Raw genomic sequence first — 21229 nt, forward strand, 5'->3', positions numbered from 1 at the left:
GTTGCCAGGAGATTGGAGGAAGCAGGGTATTGGGAGATGGGAGTAGCAGCAAAAGCGTATGGAGTTTCTTTTTGAAGTGATGAAAATGTTCTACAATTAATTGTGCTGATGGTTATACATTATCTGTGAATATACTAAAATCTACTGAATTGAGTTGATGAATTCATAAATTCATCAATCCTTGAGATACAACATCATCCTTGAGATACAACTTGTTGTATCTCAAGGAAGCTGTTTTTAAAATATTCTTGTCAACAATGCTGCACGAGTGTTCTTCATTTATCTTTTGGGCATTCCACCATTTTGTTTTTTGAAACCGTAATGCTCACCAAGGAGTCTGCCTGAGTTAACCAAACTTTCAGGCTCACAAGGCTGTCATCTGACCAGTTTTGGCATCGGTCCGCTGAGAAGGGTAAGAACAGGGACAGCACTTTACTAATAGGACAGCACCAGTTGTTCTTGGGTGGGAGTCTTGCAGAAATTCACACACAAGTACAGCTTGAATAGGTGAGGATGATACCTGCTTAGGAGCTTTATTTTCCACCAGTCAATCCCCATTTGCACGGCTTCCAGAGCCCCCCAGCAGAAGGCATAGATACAAAGCTCACCACACTCAGGGAGCTGTGGCTTACTTGAAGTATTTATAGTTCTCCCATTTGGAGGCAATCTGCCAATCAGGGGTTATGTTTACCATAAATATGTTGTCTAGGAACACAGCTGACATCACTACCTTTATCTTCTTCCCAGGGATACAGCTAGGAAATTAAAGTTCAAACATTCAGACTTAAAAGGCTTTTGCTGGCCCTTCACCCACAGAACACATTAATATACCATAAATTCCTTTAATTACCCAATCTTTGGTTTTCAAAATTCAGAGAATAATAAAATTTTGCTACTTAAAATACAGTTTCAAATTATTTCAGGAGCTTGATCGTATCATTGGGGACTCATTCATGTTGCCATTTATTCAAAAATTTGATTTATGTGGGCCAGGTATAATGTTAAGCACTGAGAATACGGTGTTGAACAAAATAGAAATAGTCTCTTTCCTCACAGGATTTGAAATTTATCAGAAGCTATAAAAGAGTGTATAGTTGATAAGAATATAATTTTTAAAAACCCTTTGATAGAGGAAGTACAAAGTGATAATCATATAGAAGGGTAATAAATGCAAACTTGTAGCATAAGGAATCTTTGTTAATAACACTATTCATACTTAAGAAATAGGAGAAAAACATGCCATGGCTCAGTTGTTCATATATATTTTAGGTATTTTGTTTTTTCTTAAGTGTAATATTAACTAATATTTATAAATAGCAAATTTATACAAGACATTTACATTACCTAAACTTTAAAATCATAAGAATTTATGATAATTCTTTTTTAAGGGAATATTTACTCTTCATCCCTACGTATCTATCTTATTGCTGAGACTTTGGAGAAGGAAAGGAGCATGTTCACTGCTGCCCCTTCTGGGTTTTCTCTCTGAGCTCTGCCTGTCCGGAGAAGGAGACATTGCAATCTAGATATCCATTAAGAAGTTTTACTGGGTAGATCCTGCCCTGGCAAAGGGGAATGTCTACCACTTGGGAGTGGGGTAAAAAAATGTTCAATTCCAGGAAGAATTGGGAAGCTGACTGTGGCAATCAGTAATTTTAATTGTAGCAATAATAAAATTGATATTTAGATTTCTATGTCTTCACTCTAATATCTATTTCTCACTTGGTTCAGAATCTGAAAAATGAAGAAAAAGAGATATTATACGTTGACCTCCAAAAATTGCAGCGCACTCTAAAGTTGGGCTAAAAACTCTATAATTCCACTCTGAATTAGATATTGTCATGGGTCAGGCTCCCAGGAAACAAATTCTGAGATCTGCCTGCCTAACTTGTAGTGGGAAATTCTTTGAAAAGAACAAGTATGATTGACAAAAGAGGAAAATTTAGGGAAAGAGGTAAACTGAATTTGATGCGATTGCCAGTTGAAGCTATGATGGCCCATCAGCTATTCTCAACTGAGGCAAGGGTCTGCTGCTGGGAACTTGTACCCTCACGTAGACCAGAAATTGGACCAGAAAATGACTGCCTCGAGGAATGGAGTGTAAGCTTGGAAGTGGCACTTCTCTTTGGGCAAGAGCAGTTCCCAAGAAGAGACCCAAATATGATCCACCTATAGGCAATTACTCCAGGTAGCTAAGGAAGTGAGTATCTCAATCCTGAAGAGGGGGATCTCAGTAGCACACCATGGCATCTATAAATACTGTGTACACATAGCATTTAAAATGGGTCCATTAAGATCATCTTAGTAATAATGATATTGTCCAAATGACTAGCTATGATTTAAAAACACTGTATTATTCCTAACATTAACAGAACAATGACAGTGTGAGCCTGTAAGCTGATATTGGTCATTGTCAACTAAAAGAAAAAACTACCATAAATAGTATTCTGATGATAACTGAAGTTCTACCTGATGATTACTTTCCTACAAGTATGTTCAAGCAAACATATAACTCTATTATATCTACATAGACATACCTTTCTTTGGAGATGAAAAAAGGTAAAGAGGCTGCATATAAATGCTTTATACCAGAAAACATGGAAATACTACCTCAATTATCTCTTCACTCATTAATAACCATCCCCCTTCCCAAGATCTCTCCCTCCCAGCTAAGAAAAATCTCCATTCCGATTAAGAAAACACACATACCAGAATCTATTAGTGATGTACCTAATCCAACCTCCCTTTCTGCATGTAGTATTTCATAATGGAATACCTTTTGGTTGCTTTCCCTCCTATCTTCTATTATCTCTGATTAATCTTGTCTCTTGTGTTTGATCGGATGTTGGTAAAAGGAAATAGAAATGCCTGATAGATTAAGACCTTATTTTTCATCAATGTGAGGCTTACTCACTGAAAAAAATTTGTTTCAATCCCTAAAGTGTTGCAAATCATTCTAAATGTAGAAATAGGATTTTCATCCTTAGTAGTTCTCCTCATGCATTTGCACTTTATTTTGCAGATAATTAACTATTTAACAGAGATTGGAAAGATGAAAAAAAAAAAAAAACTTGTGTTAGAATCACTGTCAAGTATAAATCAATCATAAATCAAAAGAAAGACCCTTTGAAATTACAATGTCAGTCAACATGGAAATGGTAATAGTTTGCCTTCAATTTTTTCAAGGATTTATCTCTTAAGTAAAAGAAGATATGCAGGGGCGCCTGGGTGGCTCAGTGGGTTAAAGCCTCTGCCTTCGGCTCAGGTCATGATCTCAGGGTCCTGGGATCGAGCCCCGCATCGGGCTCTCTGCTCAGCAGGGAGCCTGCTTCCTCCTCTCTCTCTGCCTGCCTCTCTGCCCACTTGTGATCTCTGTCTGTCAAATAAATAAAATCTTAAAAAAAAAAAAAAAGAAAAGAAAAGAAGATATGCAGTACAAAATGGTCCCTGTCGGCTGTGAACTATATAAAGACTCACTGGGCTATAGGATGGAGGCTGAAACGGTTTACAGCAATCAAATTTGGCCGCGCTCTAAAATAACTGGAAATGTCAGCATAGGTTAAAGAATATAAAAGTAGAGTAGTCATTAGCTTAGAAAGCTTTTGCTTTTTATATAGTAATGCTTAAAAGTCAAGTATCAAATGTCTGCTCTAACTTCTCAAATTTGGCATGAATTCAGCACTCAACAAAAAAAATCTCATGGCTTTCACAGTTGCCAAATTAGTGGAAAGGTAAAAATACTATATGACTGGTTAATGAGAGCTAAACAGAGAGAGACACCGTTCGCTGCTGACCAATGATCCTCAGGCCAGGGAACAACAGCAGCAAGAACCTTTACTGATGGGAAAAAAAACAAGGGAGAATGATGAAAACAAGGAGAAAAAAACAAGATGACTGGGAAAAAAAAAATTAAAGGGCTAAACAGAGAACAGAACGAGGAAGAAAATGCCAGATAGCTAACGGGACAATTGATTAAGAACAAGTGATAGCAGAGAATTAGTAAGACCATGATAAAGAAGAAAAATGAAATACTAATCAGAGCAAACCTCTTAGAAGGAAGGTATAGCTCTACCTACTACATCTGCTGGCCAAGGCCTCTTATTAACTAATAAACTATTGTAACAGCTAGTGGGCAAAACAATGAGCAGGAGTCACCAAAATACAGTGAGACTGTATTCACCGTAATCTTTACTAAGATGGGAGGGGGTATGTTATACATTTTGAAAGCTTCCTTAAAACAAAAATCTCTTTTTAATTTAAATTTTTGTTCAATGAATAAAGGTCAAATTTACCTGATTTATTTGGAAAAAATCTTCAAGGTATTTCACTACATAGCAATCTGGGTAAGTGAAATGTTGTTATATAAAAAGAGGAACAATATATGTTCAGCTCCCAACATGCATAGTCTCCCCATACTTCTCTCTAAGTTTAGCCTCCTAATTTGATTTTCCCAGTAGGCAATGAACTTCCCAGAACTATCCTCGAAATAGCATCAAGTAGCAACTTTTGTCTTCACAGACTGTAGGGCAACACAGAGGACTAACAAGAATATGGAAAATACATAGTTCTCTATGGTATTTAACTTTATAATACATACATAAAGGAACCCCTGTGTTTAAAGAGACGTCTAAAGGATTTGTTGTCGCTTGCTATGCTCTTTGATTCACACCTGTTATAAAATTCACTTCTGTTAACTTTTAGAGATCACTGTGTCTTCCACAACTTGAGATTCACTAGGAACTTAAATGCCATTTTACTATTTCTGGCTCACCAATCTTTCTTCCCCTGCAATCAAAGCTAGAAAATGTGATGCTGGTAGGATATAACAACAGTGTATGATACAAAGTAGATATTCATAAGTATTAATTCTCTCTTCCCTATCAATTCCACACTAAAATTACATGAGAATCCCATCTAGAAAGATGACATTCTTCTTTTTAAGACATAAAAGACATAGGTTTTAATGACATAATGTTTATAAAGCATACACTATATTGCATTGCTTTTAGTAAGCATGATTTGACCCATATTATATCTGTCTCTGGATAACAATAAGCCATATCACAGCACAGTCTGTCTTTTGAAATTGTGTATATGTGTGTGTGATGTGTATGAAAGAAAGAGAGGGAGCGAGAGGGAGAGAGACATGAAAGAGAGGAATAGAGATGGGGTCGGAGGGAGGGAGAGGAGAGAATCAAACCTCCGATCCATGTCTCATTCTTCTTTGTATCTTCCAGACCAGCAAATATTACTAATATGTGCTTGGTGGGCGAGGGAATTAGACTCTACCCTTAAAGTGGAGTGTCTTTAAATTCTACATTAGTTCTATATTAACAATTACATTCACTTTTATAGACATTAATTTTCAATTCTATAACTGTCCAGTTGTATAAACCTTCCTGAGACAGGAGAGTAACAAGTGGTTGGTTATTTTTGTTTTGTTTTTCTCTCATGATTTCTGCTAAGAAACTCTAAATACTGAGTAGTTACTGAAAAGTAAGTAACTTTGGTAAATACTGATACGAATAAGGTCTGTTTTATGTTTTGTGATTATTATGACTTGGGTCATCAGCATCTTTGAGAGTTATCAATATTTATGCTGAGGTGTCATGTAAAAATTGAAACCTACCAGTGTCTTTCTAAATATTGATCTGATCATCTCCTTCCTTTTGCCTACAAGATAGTAAAATCTTTAACCCATTACACAAGGTCCTTGGTTCTCACTTAGGTCCTTAAGAGCAGAATCCTAGTGTTATTCATCTGTGTAACTGTGTACTGCCTAGCACAGACCTTGCTTTCTAAAAGATAGTCAATAAATATTTGTTGAATAAATTGCTGCATAATGAATGAAATCTATAACAAATCAGTGCACTGTATAATATGTCCTATCTGTATTTAACCATATTTCTTATTTAAGTTTTAGAATTTTTAAACCATCTGACAGGGTTTGAACTTGAGCATTTCACAGAACAATGCCTATATGAGGAAAAATAAAAGCTTCTATTATGTAGGAGGAAAAGTAGAAACCTGAGAGATAAGCTTATTTAAATGATAATGGGTGAGGACAAATACAAGACTAATTAAAAAAAACATGAAAAGGAAACAGTAGAGATTTCTATTTATAAACTATATAGAAATAATACTTAAAGCAAACCATGTGTTCATTTGAAACCGCAATAGATAAAAATACTGTCTAATTTTTAAATGTCAAGTTCACAGATAAAATGCATGATCTAAAAACTCTAATCAGGCTCATGTCTCAGGAACTATATTAAAACACAGTTTAAATAGCAAAATTGAACCCAGATTAACACTCAGTAAAATAATTTTAAGATATAAGTAAAAAACTGTACATAATAGAATTTTATAAATTAATATAAGTCGTCCTAAATTCTAGATAATTAAACATGTTTTAAATGTCTTTTGGTTGAAACATTTTATAAATACAGTACAAGTAAAGCATTTTTAAAAGTCATACCTGCAAAAGAGTTGTTCTATGGAGTTTCAGTGCCCCCTTCTGGTGAATTTTAGCAAAGCAACCCAAACAATAATCTTCTCCACATTCAAGGCATACCTTAAAAGACATTAAAATATCACACACAATCTTATATTAATATGACCTTGAGAAAACATTTGCATAAAGAAGTCATTACTCTTATCTTTATTTCTCCAATTACATGCCTAGATGTCATCAGAATCGAGAAGCCCAAGGAAACTGGAACAATTTAACCCAAAAAACTAATTTGTAAACTCTAATTACCGTCATATGAAAATAAATATAATAGCTGCAAGTAACTTTTAGATATATGTGTTAGATGTATATATGTATATACAATTCCAAGTAAGTCATAAAACACCAGCAACCTGGGACCAAACTTCTTGACCTGGTAAAAACTAAGCAGGCATTCTCTCTGGGTCAAAACTACTTCATTTTTATGAGTTCCTTAATTTTTCTCTATTGATCTACATGGCACAATGCATATACTGTTTGTCTTCAGAAATCCCCACACACTTCTTTCAATGTTACTAATTCACTGGTGATTCTCAAAATATGGTTTGAGAAGTATGCTTAGAAGATTCCTCAAAGGAAAGTATAAGAAAAAGAACAGGATAGAACCCCATCAATATGTCAGCAATTCTTATGACTGGCAAAATGATTATGGACAATTTTATATTTATCTTTCAAATTCTCTATGGTGTTAAAATGAATTTTTTTAAATTTATGAATAAATTGATGGGATATACCTGTACCTATGATGGTGCTGAGCAAGACTGAAAGTAAAAAGAAAAAAAAAATGGAATTTTTACCGCGACTGAAAGTACTACAGGCAGTTGTACAGCCACTTCAATGTGAGCCTGTACAACATGAGAAAAAGCAGCCCAAATGGCTGAGACCTCTAATTTTCTTGAGTTTGGGCCACGTTAAGAATGCCAGCAGCACAAATAAGTAAGGAAGCGCAGGGTCTGGAGAGATGATGTCAGAAAGTCTATGTCACAGAGCCCACATTCCCTTTGATTCTTTTTCATTTCCTCTTCCTCCACTTTGCATGCCCACTGCCATTCTTCCCCTCCACCCGCTCTTCTCCTGTCAAGGGATCTTACGCAGAAAGCAGCTAGGGCAGATTGGGGAGAGGTTGACCAAGCTCTTCTACCCTAGACTAGGGAGTGGCTGACTGAAATGTGCAATACAGTGACCCCTCTTGCACATATGAATCACCTGGGATCCTGTTGCAGTGAAGACTGATTTAGGAAGTCCAGATTGGGACCTAGATCCTGCATTCTAACAAGAACCCAGGTAACGTCCATGCAGCTGCTGGTGTGTAGACCACACACCAAGTAACAGGCACCAGAATGTACAGGGTGTAGAAAAGTAAACACTTATTAAAAACCCAACAGGAGACCATTACTTTAAAAAAAAAAAAAACTGTTTTACAAGTCTCCATATGATGACAGTTGCCTGCAATAATGTGACCAGATTTATTAAATATAAGATGATTAGGACAACACCAACAACAACCACCAAAGGTAAAAAGAGTAAGACATTTTATAAAACTAATGAAACTGAAAAGGAAGGCTAGAATCCCATAACAATAACAGTATCCACAACATTTATGGAACACTAACTCACTGTTCAAACTGTTTCATATGCTTCATCACTGAATCCTCCCAACAACCCTAGAAGATTAACATGATCATTGTATCTCCATTGTGAAGAGAAAGTAATAAAGGAACATAATGATTGGGAATGTGCCCAGTCACACAGCTAATGGAGCCAGGATTTTAATCCCACAGTCTGGCTGAAAACTCAAGCTTGCCCATGACCCAAATTATTAAAAATCACATTGACCATTAATCATAACACTAATCATTTATTGAAAAAACTTGATAAAATCTGCAATAAAATAAAACCCAATGTGACAAATGACTGCTTGGGAGGTATTTATCATAATCCAAATGCATCTTTTTCAAATGTGATTAGCTATACAGAACTGATTTTTTTATTTAAGTGAAGGAAAAATAAAAACTATCCCTAATAGCAGAACTAGTCCCACCCTTTCGACTCAGGTTTGAAGAACAACAGTCTCTTACAGAAATGATGATTAAAACATTATCTGGATCCATAATTTTTAAGTGCACAACCAAATATAAAGCTGTAATTTCACATATACACATAGCAGTACTATTGTATTGATGTATATTTCCAAATGTATTCTGCATAATTTTTATTAACATATCTGCTAATAGTTTAATAAACTTTTTAGACATATTGGAACTGTCTTTACAATGTAATATAGAATACTGAAAATCAGTGTGAACTTTGAATTCTAAGCCAAGTATTTGTTAACAACAGATTTTTAAAGAAAGTAGCCAAACAGATGTTGTAGACTAGAAGATCAAAGCTGGAATTGCAGAGTAAGCTTATATATTTTGTTACACAAGCATATTTGGATTTAAATTGGGTTAAAATGACCGCTAACTGGAAAATCTTTTTAGGCAGTTTGTATAACTGGCAGAAAGTACTAAAAATGTAGATAAGGACCCCATTCCGCCAAAGACACTTCTTCAATGATGGAATAGAATACCCAAGTGCAGTTTTAGCAAATATCTTTTTAATTTGATCAAGCCTAGATCAGTTGTGCTAAGCCTTTAGAATCCCTTTGAGTTTAATTTAATTATCTACATTTGCCAAATTAATATGTAATTTTTAATGATCCATTTCACTTTTGCCATGTACAAACAGCCTAAAGCTACGGAATTTCTTTTAAAAATAAGGAATCTGGAGGTTTGGGATTTTATTTTTACCATCAATGTATGTGAATGCATCAGGAAATATGAAAATGTGCCAACAACAAAACACACAATTTACTGTCTCCTCTCAATGTGCCAGGCACAATGCTAACTACTTCATATGCATTAACCATTATTCTCAGTAACTCTGAGGTATAGACTATACTACCTCTATTATCCCATTGTAACAAATTAGAAAACAGAAATAGAGAGGAATTAGGCCATTTTCTAAAGATCACATAGCTAATAAAAGGTAAAGTCAAGATTCAAACCATCAAAAATGCAAGCTCTTAACCTCTACTTCCCATATACAGTTTACCCTGATGCAGGCCCTATCATAATTTATTAGAAGGTTTAATCTCACTACACACCAGCATTACCATCTAGAATGATGGATGCTAAGAATACAAGATAACCTTAAGTCCACCATCACCACGGTCTATTTCATTAGATATCACTAACTTGAATTTTTAAATAACTTATTGTGGTGCTTGACAAATAATCATGGGTCATTACTTTCACTTCAAATCAACCAACATATTTTCTTAAAATCTTAGCAAAAATCTTCAAGACTGTGTAGGATTTAAATGATGGCTTCTATTTCTAACAGTTTTCAAGCAAATCAGCCTTTTAATCACTGCATACATCATCACTCTCGTCTGCTTTCCAGACAAGGCATGTGCCGTTTATCTTGTCTGGAATGTCCTCTTCTTGTTTTTCCTTCTCTTTGGAAAAACATCCTTTATTTCCAGGTCAAATTTACCTACCTACGTATGTCATGTTGTTCAAATTTGATGGTCTTTAAATAATGCTCAACACAGAACAGGATTCACAAGAAATATTGACAGCTCCTACATAAATACTTTGCTCAGATCATGAACAGTGGGCCTCAACAATTCAGTTCAGCCAGTAAGTTCCTTTTAGCTTTCATACTTCCAACTTCAGGAATATTAACATTGTTTGTATTTTTTTAAACATTTCTGGATAGATACAATTTGTAAAGATTTCTTAAATTATTGTCCATATTACATCAAATAAGAAGACAGCATGATATAATAGTAAGAGCATTGTACCAAGAGCCAGGGTTTTATATTTAACATTGCTATTATCTCTTTATCAGACTTACAGCATTCTAACTCTCTTAGACCAATTAAAACTGCCATGAAATAAGGACAGTAACAGAGTCTCAAATCAGAAATGATGAAGGCCAAATTCTCCAAAACCTATAACAAATATCATTACAGTCATCTACAAATATTTGTTATAATCATTAAATTATTGGGGGGGAAACTGCTTCTCAAAGGTGTATAATATTTTAAATTACATCAGATATTGGAGTACTTTTAATACCAACTGAAAGGAAGATATATCTGAAGTCTTTATTACAGAAAAAAAATGAATTCTTTCAACAAATATTTGTTGAGTGCCTCCTAAATTGCAGCCATAATTCTAGGTGGCAGGCATACAACAGTGAACAAAACTAAATCCTTACTTTCATGAACTTGACATAGGTAGGTGGAAAATAAACACATAAGTACATATTAAGAGGTAATAAATGTAATGTGGTTGCATGAAGAAGCTCCAAAAAATTCAGGGCTACTCAGCTGTTCCTCCCTTACAAAGGGCTGCTGGGGCAGGGAACATTTGAATTGACCATTTTTCTGAGGAGACTGTGGAAAAGAAAATATGTTGGAGAGATACTAAAGGTTCAATTTTGAACACACTAAGTTAGTGATTACTGTTAGACAACCAAGTAGAGCTGTTGAGTAAGCAGTCTGAGTTGGAAAAGTTCGGGGGGAGGAGATGAATAAGAGATGTATATTTTTTTAAAGATTTTATTTATTTATTTGACAGAGACAGAGAGATCACAAGTAGGCAGAGAGGCAGGCAGAGAAAGAGAGGGGGAAGCAGACTCCCTGCTGAGCAGAGAACCTGATGTGGGGCTCCATCCCAGGACCCTGAGATCATGACCTGAGCTGAATGGCAGAGGCTTAACCCACTGAGCCACCGAGGCACCCCAAGAGATGTAAATTTGGATACCATCCATGTAGAGATGGTCTTTAAAGCCAAGAGAGTAGACAAAATTACCTATCAAGAGTAAATAGATGGGGGTGCCTGGGTGGCTCAGTGGGTTAAAGCCTCTGCCTTTGGCTCAGGTCATGATCCCAGGGTCCTCGGATCAAGCCCTGATCAGGCTCTCTGCTCAGCAGGGAGCCTGCTTCCCCCTCTCTCTCTGTCTGCTTCTCTGCCTACTTGTGATCTCTGTCAAATAAATAAATAAAATCTTAAAAAAAAAAAAAGGGTAAATAGATGGACTAGAGAAGGGGGTTAAGGACTAAGCCCTGGGGCACTCCAACATTTAGGGGTCTAGAATACAGAAAACCAACAAAAGACTGAGATGGGACAGCTAGCAAAGTAAAATGAAACCAAGAGAGAATTATGTCCTGGAGGAAGCCAAGTGAAGAGTCACAAAAGAAAAGAGGAATACTGTACCAAATATTACTGATAGATTAAGATAAGAACTCAGAATTGGCCACTGTATTTAAGAATATGGATGTCATCGGTGAACTTGATAGCAGCAGTTGCTGGACATAGACCCAATTCTGAATAGACAGGGTTCAAGAAAGAATGGGAATTTTGCAATTCCACCTTTGGGCCTATACTCAAAAGAACTGAAAGTAGAAACTTGGACAAATATTTTTTTTTTAAGATTTTATTTATTCATTTGACAGACAGAGATCACAAGTAGGCAGAGAGGCAGGCAGAGAGAGAGGGAGAAGCAGGCTCCCCACTGAGCAGAGAGCCCAATGCGGGGCTTGATCCCAGGACCTTGAGATCATGACCTAAGCCGAAGGCAGTGGTTTAACCCACTGAGCCACCCAGGCGCCCCCTGGACAAATATTTATACCCATGTTCACTGCAGCATTATTCACAATAGTCAGAAAGTGGAATCAACCCAAGTGTCCCCTGATGGGTGAATGGATGAACAAAATGTGGAATATACATGCAATAGAATGTTATTCAGCCTTGAAAAGAAAGGAAAATCTGACACATGCTACCATATGGATGAGCCCTGAAGACATTAAGTGAAATAAACCAGGCACAGAAGGACAAATATAGTAGCTTCCTCTTATACAAAGCACCTGGAATAGTCAAATTCCTAGACAGAAAGAAGAATGAGAAAGGAAAAGGATGGTTACCAGGGGCTGACAGGAATGGGGAATGTGAATTATTGTTCAATTAGTACAGAGTTTCAGTTCTGTAAGATGGAAAGAGTTCTGTGGATGGATGGTGGTGATGGCATCATAACAACATGAATGTACTTAACACCACTGAACTGTACTCTTAAAACGGCTAAAATGGCAACTTTTAAATTATGGCATATTTTGCCATAATTTTTTTTTTAAGTTCATGAAATCAGCAACAATGAGAGGTTAGAGAAACGTTGGAAACCATTTGGGGGCTTTTTTTTTTCAATTTCACTTCATAACTTTTAAGGAGAAAAAAATAAACATCATTTGTTTGAAGGAAAAAATAAAAAGACCTGCGCATAAATATCCAAGGCAGCCTTAAATACAGTAGTAAAAAACTGGACACAACCCAACTGTCATTCAGTATGTCAGTGAATAAACAGATTGTGGTATATTGTACAATGGAGTACTACTCAGTAATTCAAATGAACAAATTACTAATAAATGTAGTAACATCGGTGAATCCCTATGTGGAACAAGAGAAGCCTTACACAGAAAAATATATGCCCTATCATTCCATGTACATAAAGTTCAAGAATAGGTGCCACTAAAGGTACAGCTAACAATCACAAGAGCAGTTGGCTTTGTAGTGGAAATTAATTGGAAAAGGCACAAGAGAACTCTCAGGGGTATTCTCTTACATTGACAGCGGTGTAAACATTTGTCAAAAGCCTTCTAATTGTACATTTAAGGTCTATTTCACAGTAAGTGCATTATACCTCAGTAAAAAAGAGAGAGAGAGAGAAAATAGGAAGAGAGAATATGATGAGAGCAAGTGTACACACCTCCTTAGAAGTTTTACTAACAAGGGTGCAGAGGGAGATGTGGTGGTCATAGAAGAACTTTTGGTGTAGTTTTGCTTTGGAAAGCACTGCAACATGTTTGTGTGCTGATTGGCATGATCCAAGAGGGAGAGGAAAGGAGGAAGGTGATATCCTTAAACTGGAATGAGAGGATGAGATGCAGTGCATTGAACGGGGCGGCATGCACACATCACCTTCAGCAACAGCAGCGAAGGAAAAGTATCTGGCTCCCAAAGCAGGTCGACTTGGGAGAGGTGAGTGAGGCCATGTGAAAGTTAGGTTCTAGTACCTTTTTATAGTGCACATACCAGCAGAGCAGCTTTGTTCTCACACTGTCCGCAAACCTTCCCTTTTATCTTGGATTTTTTACTTTCAGAAGGATTGGCCATCTTATAATTAAGTTGTGGTTTCACTGGATCTGGAAGAAAAGAAAAATGTCAGGCCAATTAGTTTTCTGACTGATAAAGTAATGAACTTAAGCACATTTCTAAATTCTCAAAGAGTATTTAAATATTAATTCCCCAGTAAGAATGGAGTGCAGGCAAGTCTACTCTTCCCAGTAAACTGTGGAAACCATAGTCCTCCCTCATAGCCCCCTGTGATCTCAGGGCCCACATATGTGCCCATACCCATCCTGCTTAAAACTCACTTGAATTAGATAAGTGAAATTACAGAATGTCAAAAACTATGCTCTTGATAGAATCACTATGGCATTCTGTCCCATCTCCAGATTAAATTAAATGAAGCTCACAGAAAACAACCTTCTATAATAAATGTTACATGTATTTCTAGAATTTGTTCTACCAAATTATCTTATCCATTCAAATTAAATGTACTTATCCTCATAAAAAATTTACTTCTTTTGGATTTACTGTGAATTCAAAATTGATTTTTGGGTTTTGCTATTTTGAAATAATTAATTAAATATAAAACTATTTTCAATATTCTTTTAGATTCCTAAGTAGAATTTCAATATATAATTTTATACTGCTCAATTATCTTCCTGGTTAAAAGATTATATAAGATCACAGAATAGTACTATCAAAGTCCTCAGTTTGGAAAATGTTATTATTATATTCATATTTTAAGTTGACATTTTTAACATAAAATAAGGCTGCCCTCCCCCAAAAATAAATAAAATGGATTTGAATATCAAAACCTCACATGAGAGTCATCATTTTGGGTTTTAGAATCATTATATAGCACAAACAATTCTAGCATTTTAATTATCTATGTACTTCAAATGAAAAAGAAAAGTTATAGCTTTAGCATCTAATAACACAGTGGTAAACTGTTTACCTTGAAGTTGCTCCTTCAGTAATTTTAATTTCACTTTTCCAGCAGAAAACTGTATTAATGAAATGGATATTATTTGTCAGGTATATATTCTCTTATTCAAAGAATGTTTAAGTTACTAACAAAAATGGTAGAGACCCATAAAATTTCAGTGCATCTTGAGCAAAACAAACATTTGAGAGAATAATATAAAATTAATAGAAAATCATGATTAAAACTTATATAAAACTTTGAAGGAAGAGCAAATTACCCCCCCCCCAAAAAAAGGAACTTTGGGAAATATCTAAACCACTTTTTAAAACATGCCATAAATTATGTTTTGAACAAAAATAATTATATATCCTCAGGAAACTATTTTAGGAAAGCACTAGTATTCAAACACTGTAAAGGCTCAGTAAGCCTTTTCTATCTCTGAACTTTCTGAAACACACAAAGCCTAATATTTGTACAGACTAAATCTAAACTGAATTCTGACTGAGCCACTCTGCTTACATAACTGTAGAAGCCAATATTATCTTATTTGTCTAATTTGGAGAACCACATGTTTAAGCATCATAGATTTAACCTTCAATATATTAGCTGTGATCCCTGACAGTCTGAAGTTATAGACAAAATATTGAGTAAATAAGCTTCGCCTTTAGATGTTTCAAATAGTCACTTAAAATCCTTGGATCTTAAGATTTTAAGACATAAAACGGACTCACTAACTGTATATACTTGCCTCGATCTTATTAAAACCAACATTCAAAGTACACAAATGAGCATGGAGGAATGGCGCACATTTACACGGACCCTGTCAAGTCATGCCTAGTTTTCAATTTTCAATTTGCATGCTCAATTGCCCAATTTGTACATGAGAATATGAGAACAACAGTTGCCTCTATGTCGATGGCTGTACCAACTGCAGTCATCTTTGAAAATTTAGGCATAATTATTCTCAGTGAATCTAGTGGTTTTGCTTCAAAAGGGCATTTTTTGTTCACATTCTTCAAGTAGCTGCTCAGATGCTATGTACCAAACACAGCAGAAAAGAAAATGGGATTGAAATAATCAACTTTTATGTGAATCACACTCTTATTTTTAAACTGAAAATGTTATACAAGTTACAGATAATTTAATCTCATTTTTCATAACAAAATTATCCATTATTATTACCTTAATGATACATCTGAATTGCAACATGGTCAAGGTGGTTATAGGCAACCCGGGCAAGATGGCTATGCCAAAACAAATTGAACCCATTATTAAGGAAATTTTATAATTTGTTTTTATTATTGTAAATATTTTTCAGCTCTATAAATATGGCCACATTTACTTGAAATGATTCAAACTGAATAAAAATACTTCAGTGAACAAACTGCTGGCTGCTATTTTTAGGCAGCTAGAATTTCCTCCTAAGTCTGATTTTCATCTGTTTGGAAGAGTCTAGGGTCAGGTAGGGTTGGACCAGGGATACACACATTACATCTCACACACACACACATCTATATGTATATACACATATGTACATGTATGTATGTATATGTACATACATGTATATCTAAAACATCAGTGATTTGATATCCTGAAGCCTATGCCTTATTAACCCACTTGTACCTCCACCAGAGAATACTGAAGGGGTACACTGAGGGTCAGGGAAGCTTAATGGCTGTACTATACAGGCATATCATATGGGCCCTGGGAGTCAGACTATGCTGTCATCATCAGCCTCCTTGGCATTGACAAATGCCTCCAAACTCCCACCAATGCCCAAATCTGCCATGCTGGGCCCACATCCTCCCATGAGCAACTTTTTCAAATATTCTTATTCTTAATACAATTAGCTACATAACTTTTTTCCATTTTTCTACTGCTTGTCCTTATATCCTGGTTTCCTGCTAGTCCATAGAGCCCTTATTAGTCATTTATCCTATGACTTAAACCTTTCCTAAAAACACCTCTTGCAAAAGTTCCCATTAATGGGACTCACCTTGCTTCAGACACAACCTTCTCCAAAGAACTCTCCAGAGGAACTAGCTCCATTTCTACTCCCTTGTACTCACCAGGAGAGAAGAAAATCTTTCTCCCTGTTTGGTCCTGAGTGCTGCTTCCAGAATATCGCTCTGATCTCATCGTTCAGCAATGATGCCTCTACTGAAGGTCCTTACCATCCACGGACCACTTTCATTAATATCCACGATCCTCTTCCACCTGAACTAGAGTAATCTGCTCAATATTTTTCTCCATCACAGTTCTGAGTGATGATCATAGAGATTTCAATGTCCATGTTCACCTGACACTCTGATGCTGAAAACCCTCCACCATGCTGACTACTATGAACATCTAAGTGCCTCTTCAGCCACCTGACCATTATGACCAAACCTTAAACCTAGCAGCAATCTGAAAGGCCACACCTTCAAAAGCCCAGACTCAGAGCTATTCAGGGCTAAACATGATCACCCTACCTCCTTCCTCTTAGACCTCTACCTCTATCTACCTACCATTGTGATGAAATAATCCTGACTGGGTCCCCTACAAATCCATGCTCTTACGGCTCTTCAGCAGTCTACTTATTCATTTTGTGCTAAACCTCAATCATGACTCCCACATGACTCAAATGTTCCCCATTCTGAAAGACTCACATTCACCCCATTCCCCCTCCTTATTGTGAGCAGATGATCCTGCCTTCAAATTTACTACAAATGTTGAGGTCTTCCCATTAAAATCTTTCCACAGCTTCCTGCCTCACCTCCTGTCAAATGCAACCTCTAAAATATTACCTTTACTGCCACCTGTTTTGTCTTCTGTCTTTCTAACCAGATGCAGTGTGTCCTTCTTCCACTGGCCAAAGCCTACCTAAGGAACCATCATTTCAAAGACTACACCCCAGCAACTGGCACCTTCCTCATTTGCATCTTCTACATTTCCCCCACTAGTGAGTCCCATCCCTCAGCTACAAACTGGCTCACATGTTTCTGATTATAATAAACAATATACAGTTGACTCTTAAACAATATGAGGGTTGGGGCACCAATTTTTGGTCCCCCCAAAACTTAACTGCTGATAGCCTACTGTTGACTGGAAGTCTTACAGAGAACATAAACAGTTGATCAACACATATTTTGTATGTTATATGTTTATATGCTGTATTCTTACAATAAAGTAAGCTAGAGAAAAGAAAATGGTATTTAGAAAGTCATAAGGAAGAAAAAATACACTTATAGTACTGTACATACATCTATTGAAAAAAATCTGCTTATTAAGTGGACCTGAACAGTTCAAATCTATGTTGTTCAAGGGTCAACTGTAATAAAGTCTTTCCTTGATCCTGTTTAATCCTTGAGATGTCACCCAACATTCTCATGCTCACTGAAGCATTAGACTTTATTCACTGCCACCCACCTTTCTTCCTGTAACCAACTGATATTTTTCCATCTAATATCAAATCAAATTCAATGTTTTTTAAAAATTCTAATTCTCCACAAACATTTTCAGCCAATGTTACAATTGGTTTCACACACATAATCTTAACATTGCTTAAAACTCTGTGAAGTAGTTAGCAAATATTGTATGTTTACAAATATGATAACAGACGCTCAGAAAAGTTAAGTGACTCACCTAAAATCACAGAGCTAATGAAATGAGTCAGGATTTTAGTCAGTATGGATGAACATAGGGTTTCTTGACCTTGATACCATTGACACTTTAGGCCAAATAATCCTTTGGTGGCGAGGCTGTCCAGTACGTTGTAGGATGCATACCAGCACTCCTGGCCTGCAGCCACTAACTTCATTAACCAAAAACCTGAAACCGTCTTGGTGGTGATAACTAAAAATGTCTCCAGACATTGCCGAATGTCTCCTAGGGGGCAAAACTAACCCCTGTTGAGAAACACTGGTCTAAAATCACAGTCAAAACACCCTCCTTTACTTTCATTTTCTCTGAAAATACATTACTTGGGTTCTACCATTCTTCCTCTTCTCAAGCTCCCTTTACCGGAGAGCTGGCAAATCACCTTAGCACCAGCTTGAAAGCCTGCATTCCAAATCTTGGCCCTGACGCTTGACCTTGAGCAAGTGAACTTTTTTGATGTTAAATTACTTCATCTGTGGAATTAGAAAAATAACAACTGCCTCTCAAGAGCAATATAAGCATTTAATGAGATAAAACAGGAAAAGCAGCTGAACTGTTGACTGCTATAAAATAGATAGTGATTATCAATATTAAAGTTCTCTTTTACCTCCATATTCCTTGAGCTTTATCCTTCATACCTGCCCTTTCTGAGCTTTATCCTTTATACCCTTCTTCTCCCTTTTATAAATTCTTAGGAAACATATTAACTCTCTTGGCTTCAACTAACATATTAGAAGTCAAATAAAATTCTAAATCCTCAAAATCTGCTAGATAGAACTTAAATGTCCTAGAAAGAAAACAAGGAAGAAAGGAAGGAAGGAAGGAAGGAAGGAAGGAAGGAAGGAAAGAAGGAAGGAAGGAAGGAAGGAAGAAAAATGAAAGAAAGAAGAGAAGGAGTAAATATGTGAGGTAGGAATGGGTTAATTATACCTATGGGTGAAATCTTTTCACAATGTATACATACATCAAATCATCATGCTGTTACACTTTAAAATATCTTAAAATTGTAATCGTCAGTTACCTCAATAGAGCTGGGAAAAGAAGAAGAGGAAGGAAGAAAGGAAAGAAGGAAAGGAGGGATGGCAGGAGGAAAGAAGGAAGGAAAGAAGAAGGGGGAAAGGGATTTCTAAATCCCAATTTTTTTCAGCTTCTTTCTTTATTCTACCTCATTATCAATCATCCTGATATCAGTTATACATTTGACTTCCACCTTTCCTTTTTCACTGCTTTTTTGGTTCCATGGTTTCCTTCATATTTCTTCTGCTACATTCTAATTTAGACTCTTCTCATTTGACCTCTAGATTCTTTTACTAGTCTTCTAAATAGTCTCTCTGCCTATTTATACTTTGGAGGCTACTATCTATATTAGTGGCCTCCAAAGTAGCATGTATGCATGCCTGAGGGAGCTCAGGAAAAGACCAGAAGGTAGAAATGAAGTTTGTGTCATCCTTAAATAATGTCCACAATTTGTTTTATAATACACATGATATATTAGTAAACTATCATATTTATAAATAAATTCTATTTATAAATAAATGAAAAGTTCATGTATAGAAAAGTTCATGATCAAAATACATTGTTTATTGATGTGGGACATGATGAAAATAGTTTCAATATGACTTATTCTATCCTCTATTTATAAACTCCTAATGCCCTGGTTATTTAAACAAAATCAGCCATCATAAATCATCACCTTAATTCTGCTGTCTTCCTGCTCAAAAGCTGTCAGGGAATTCCATTCCCACAGTGAAAGAGTCAAGACTCTGAACTCTGTTATTCCCTCCTGCCCTAGCTCACTTTCTAACCCCACCTTCCAGAGCTCCTTAAACCCCATGCTTTCACATCTGACTCAATTATGAGGTTTGTGGGGCCTGGCATTATGATTTATTCATTTTTTCCTTACAAAGACATCTAGAAGACTCTCAACTATTTGTAGAACTAAAGTATTTTTTCCCAAACACAGATGGTTTATACACTAAATGGTTATGACAAAAATGACATACTGACTTTTCCTATTCTCATATGTACATCATCTTTTACATTAGATGAGGATCTCCTTGAGAACAAGGATAATCACTATGTGACAAAGGAGGCACTTAATAATTCTTATTGAATAAATAAGTCAATAATCACAGAGTCAGCATTTTTATTATATTATATTTCAATAACATCTAAAACATGGAAAACTATCTCAGAAAGATCATGAGAAATGGGAAGTGGATTATAATCCAAAAATTAAAGAAACGTATCTCAAGAAGAAAATGACACTAAAAAATAAAAGGCTTTTTTGAAACCAGAAAGATTAGAAGCATCAAGTAAGATGTTTATAGATGCCAACTGGTCCAAAGAAAGTTTAATGATAGGTATATAAAAGAGAAAAAGCTATATAAGTTAAGACTTACGAAGTCACGGATCTTGTACTAAACAATACAGAAACAAAACAGCTTTCCTTACATAAAGTCACTCATCTTGTTTTAATCTTAAATATAAGGTAATGTTATATTTTATAGTACACAGTAAAGCTAAAGCAATTCTATAGCTGGGAAACCTGAAAACATTTTTTCCTTGGGTATCTTCACACATAAACTCAATAGTATATGAATAATAATTATTCAAGCAAAACATGAATACAATTAAACAAATGTGATTATAGGAAGACAGAAAAAAGTCTGTCCTTTGTTACATCAAATAACTTAGTTTTCATCTTAATATAAAACTACATAGTTGTATTTCACATGCTTGAAACCAGAACTGATTGAACTGTATAAAAAAAATCAATCTAGAAAAATTCTATTCAAGGTGAATTCTTGAAAATCATCTTGTCGATGAAAAACAAAATATATCTGAATAATGAAAGCTATAAATTAACCCATAAGAATTAATCAAAATCCAATAATATGCAGTTGTTAAAATAAGAATAGTAGGTTTCTTAAGTATAGAAGGGAATACAAGATCTGAAAAATTAACTTATATCTCTTC

The 21229-nt window shown here is 35.7% G+C and overlaps 1 protein-coding gene across 8 annotated transcripts in view; it reads right to left on the minus strand.

The window, feature by feature from the left end:
* Positions 1–21229, minus strand: part of ZBBX (zinc finger B-box domain containing) — a 111484-nt gene that overhangs the window by 75684 nt on the left and 14571 nt on the right. For 7 of the 8 annotated variants that reach the window (XM_047729620.1, XM_047729644.1, XM_047729669.1 and 4 more), the window contains exons 5-7: positions 14642–14690; positions 13651–13760; positions 6479–6574 (exon numbers count right to left, since the gene is read on the minus strand). In XM_047729620.1, coding sequence (XP_047585576.1) covers positions 6479–6574; positions 13651–13760; positions 14642–14690 — 255 coding nt within the window. Of the gene's footprint in view, positions 1–6478; positions 6575–13650; positions 13761–14641; positions 14691–16680; positions 17073–21229 lie in introns of those variants that run through there. The other variant, XM_047729661.1, reaches the window with a different exon arrangement.

The sequence above is a fragment of the Lutra lutra genome, chromosome 1 (genome assembly GCF_902655055.1).
Source record: "Lutra lutra chromosome 1, mLutLut1.2, whole genome shotgun sequence".
NCBI lineage: Eukaryota > Metazoa > Chordata > Mammalia > Carnivora > Mustelidae > Lutra > Lutra lutra.